Below are 2710 nucleotides of genomic sequence, written 5' to 3'. Positions count from 1 at the left end.
AAAAAAAAAAAAAGAATTCTGGTTACACATGACTGTTGTTCTGGTATAAAGCACCCTGAAGGACAAAGACAAGCAGCTTTGTGGAGAAAGGCTTCATTTCATCTTGCATTTCCAGATTATGGTTCAGCCTTGGGAAAAGGTGAAGGCAAGAATTCAGCTCCTTCTCTGCACTCTCACCCAGTCCATGGAGACACTCCAGTGGGCTAAATCTTCCCATGTCAGTTAACAGATCCAAGACAAACCCACAGACATGCCCACAGGCAATCCCCATTGATCCTTTCTCCTGGGACTTGGCTGAGTTAAATTGGTTTTGAAATCTAACCATCCCAGGTTGTGAAGAAGTGGCCAAGGGACCATACTCTTGAGTCGGTGCTGAGAGAAGAGCCAGCAGATTTGGGGTAGGCAGAGGTACAGAAGAAGTGATAACGCTTCCATCTTGAGAAGTGGTTTTATGTAGCTCAGGCTGGCCTCCTACCCTAGCCTCCCAGGGTTGGTATTTACAGGTATGAGCCACCACATGAGCTAGGTTGGTCATTAATCATTTAGATGATAGATTACCAGGCCCAGTCAGTCTAGACCATTTTTTATGCTTGGCCTATTTTGGACTTTTGTGTCTGACCATGGAATAAGTGTGACGTCTAGTTATTAGTAATATAATTCTAACACTGCAAGTGAAAACCTACCTGACGTGTGTGTGCACTCGCAGACATGGAGCATAACAACCCCGCCTACACTATCAGCGCCGCGCTGGGCTACGCCACGCAGCTCGTCAACATTGTGTCTCACATACTTGACATCAATCTTCCCAAAAAGCTGTGCAACAGGTAAGTCACTGCAGTGGCAGTGCTGTCTGTCACTGTCATCCATCCATCTCTGTTTTCCTGGTGTGCCCTTTCACTAGCTGAGAGAAAAGCCAGCGTAAGTCCGAGAAGGTTTGACTACAACATAAGGCTGGTTCTGAGGATGACCCCCATCTCATACAGGCACAAAGGAATCTGAAGAGCCCACAGAGACTCCATCTGATTCTTGGGGAAATAACTGAAGGAGGGAGGAATCAGGGGTCTTCCCACCAGGAGCTGAGGGATTTTATCAGTGGGGTGTGGAGGGGGTTGTTTTGTTCTTATGAAAACCTAGTGTTTAAATGTTTAAAGACACAGTCTCCCACAGTGCACATTAAGAGTGCCCACCTCTAGTTACCCTTGCATTTCTAGCACACATAAACATCACGGAATTGTAGCAGCCTATACTTGTGTTTTGCTTTTTGTATTTAAGTAGGATCTCATCGTACAGCCCAGCTGGTCTCAGGATCCTCCTGCCTCCGTATCTGGTTGCTGGGCTTTAGGTGTGTGCTCAAGTAATTCATAGCCAGAACTTACAAATGTACTGTGATAAGGGCCTGTGGGCATCACTGAGAGCAGGAGGTGCATGTGTTTGCCCTCTTCTGGTTTTGGGTTTTTTGTTTTTTGTTTTTTTGTTTTTTTTCCTTTTTTGTTTTTTTTTTTCAAGACAGGATTTCTCTGTGTAGCCCTGGCTGTCCTGGAACTCACACTGTAGACCAGGCTGGCCTCAAACTCAGAAATGCGCCGAGTGCTGGGATTAAAGGCGTGCGCCACCATGCCCGGCCCCTTCTATTTTTATATACTGCGGATTGAACCCAGGTGGGCGCATTCTCTTCCTCTGAGCTATAGCCCCAGCCCAGGGCCTCAAGTAGGAAGGGAACAAGCCATGGATGGGGACAATAAGGAAGAAAACTGTAAGCAGAGAAGGCACAGAGTCCCAGGAAGAGAGGCAGAAGAGGTGAAGAGGTGCACGCGGAGCGCGCGCGCGCGCACACACACACACACACACACACCCTGGAGTCTACAGCTGTCACTCTGAAGTGAGTGGGTGGCAGTTGGTCCCCTGTTGGCCTGAGCTCCAGAGGCCGAGTTGCTCAGTCACCTAGGTACTTGCATTTGCAGTTCTGCAGGTGGTGGGGATGCCCCCAGGGGAGCCTAGGAAGGGTCTGTTTCAGGCAGTTTACTAAGGAGGAAGAATGTGCTGTGTTGGTCTGAACTGTAGTTCAGAGATAGCCTTCAGAAAGAACATTTTAACAGAGAGCTTCCTCAGAGAGTGAGCGATCTTAGAAGCTGTGTGCTTGTCTTACAGCGAGTTCTGTGGCGAAAACCTCAGCAAGCAGAAACTGACACGCGCAGTGAGGAAACTGAACGCAAACATCCTTTACCTTTGTTCTTCTCAGGTACGAGCCTGTGCTTTCAACTCGTGTTTTATTTGCTGTATATTTGAAAGTTTTAATGGAGCCTTTGCTTTTTCCAGCATGTAAATCTAGATCAGTTGCAACCACTGCACACACTCAGGAACCTGATGCACCTGGTCAGCCCGCGCTCTGAGCACCTAGGCAGGTAAGCTGCATGTGTGGCTTCCCCTAAGCCTGCTTTCTCTGTGGCTGCGCTTCAGCCATTCTCACTGGCATAGTCTCCAGTGTCCCCAAGTCCCTCTTTTTGTGGGAAGGACAAACGTTGTACAGTACTGTGTGCAAGGAAACAGTGGGTCATGCGTGGGCTTCTGGGATCCCTTTGTAGTTGTTTCTGACAGAAAGTTGTCATGGAGTACGTTTAGCATGTGATGTGTCATAGAGGAGCCCGGTTCCCTGGCTGCCACCTTGTGCTTCTCTAGAAGGTCACCTGGTTTTTTTCTTTTTTTTTTTTTT

At 48.0% G+C, this 2710-nt stretch overlaps 1 protein-coding gene across 1 annotated transcript in view; it reads left to right on the top strand.

Moving 5' to 3' along the window:
• The window catches only part of Atg14 (autophagy related 14), a 32654-nt gene that overhangs the window by 25295 nt on the left and 4649 nt on the right, over window positions 1-2710 (top strand). The window contains exons 7-9 of the mRNA XM_021181632.1: window positions 707-824; window positions 2149-2239; window positions 2317-2402. Of these exons, the coding sequence (XP_021037291.1) occupies window positions 707-824; window positions 2149-2239; window positions 2317-2402 (295 nt within the window). The remainder of the gene's footprint in view (window positions 1-706; window positions 825-2148; window positions 2240-2316; window positions 2403-2710) is intronic.

Source organism: Mus caroli, chromosome 14, assembly GCF_900094665.2.
Source record: "Mus caroli chromosome 14, CAROLI_EIJ_v1.1, whole genome shotgun sequence".
NCBI classification, from domain to species: Eukaryota; Metazoa; Chordata; class Mammalia; order Rodentia; family Muridae; genus Mus; species Mus caroli.
This window is presented reverse-complemented; position numbering and strand designations above follow the sequence as displayed.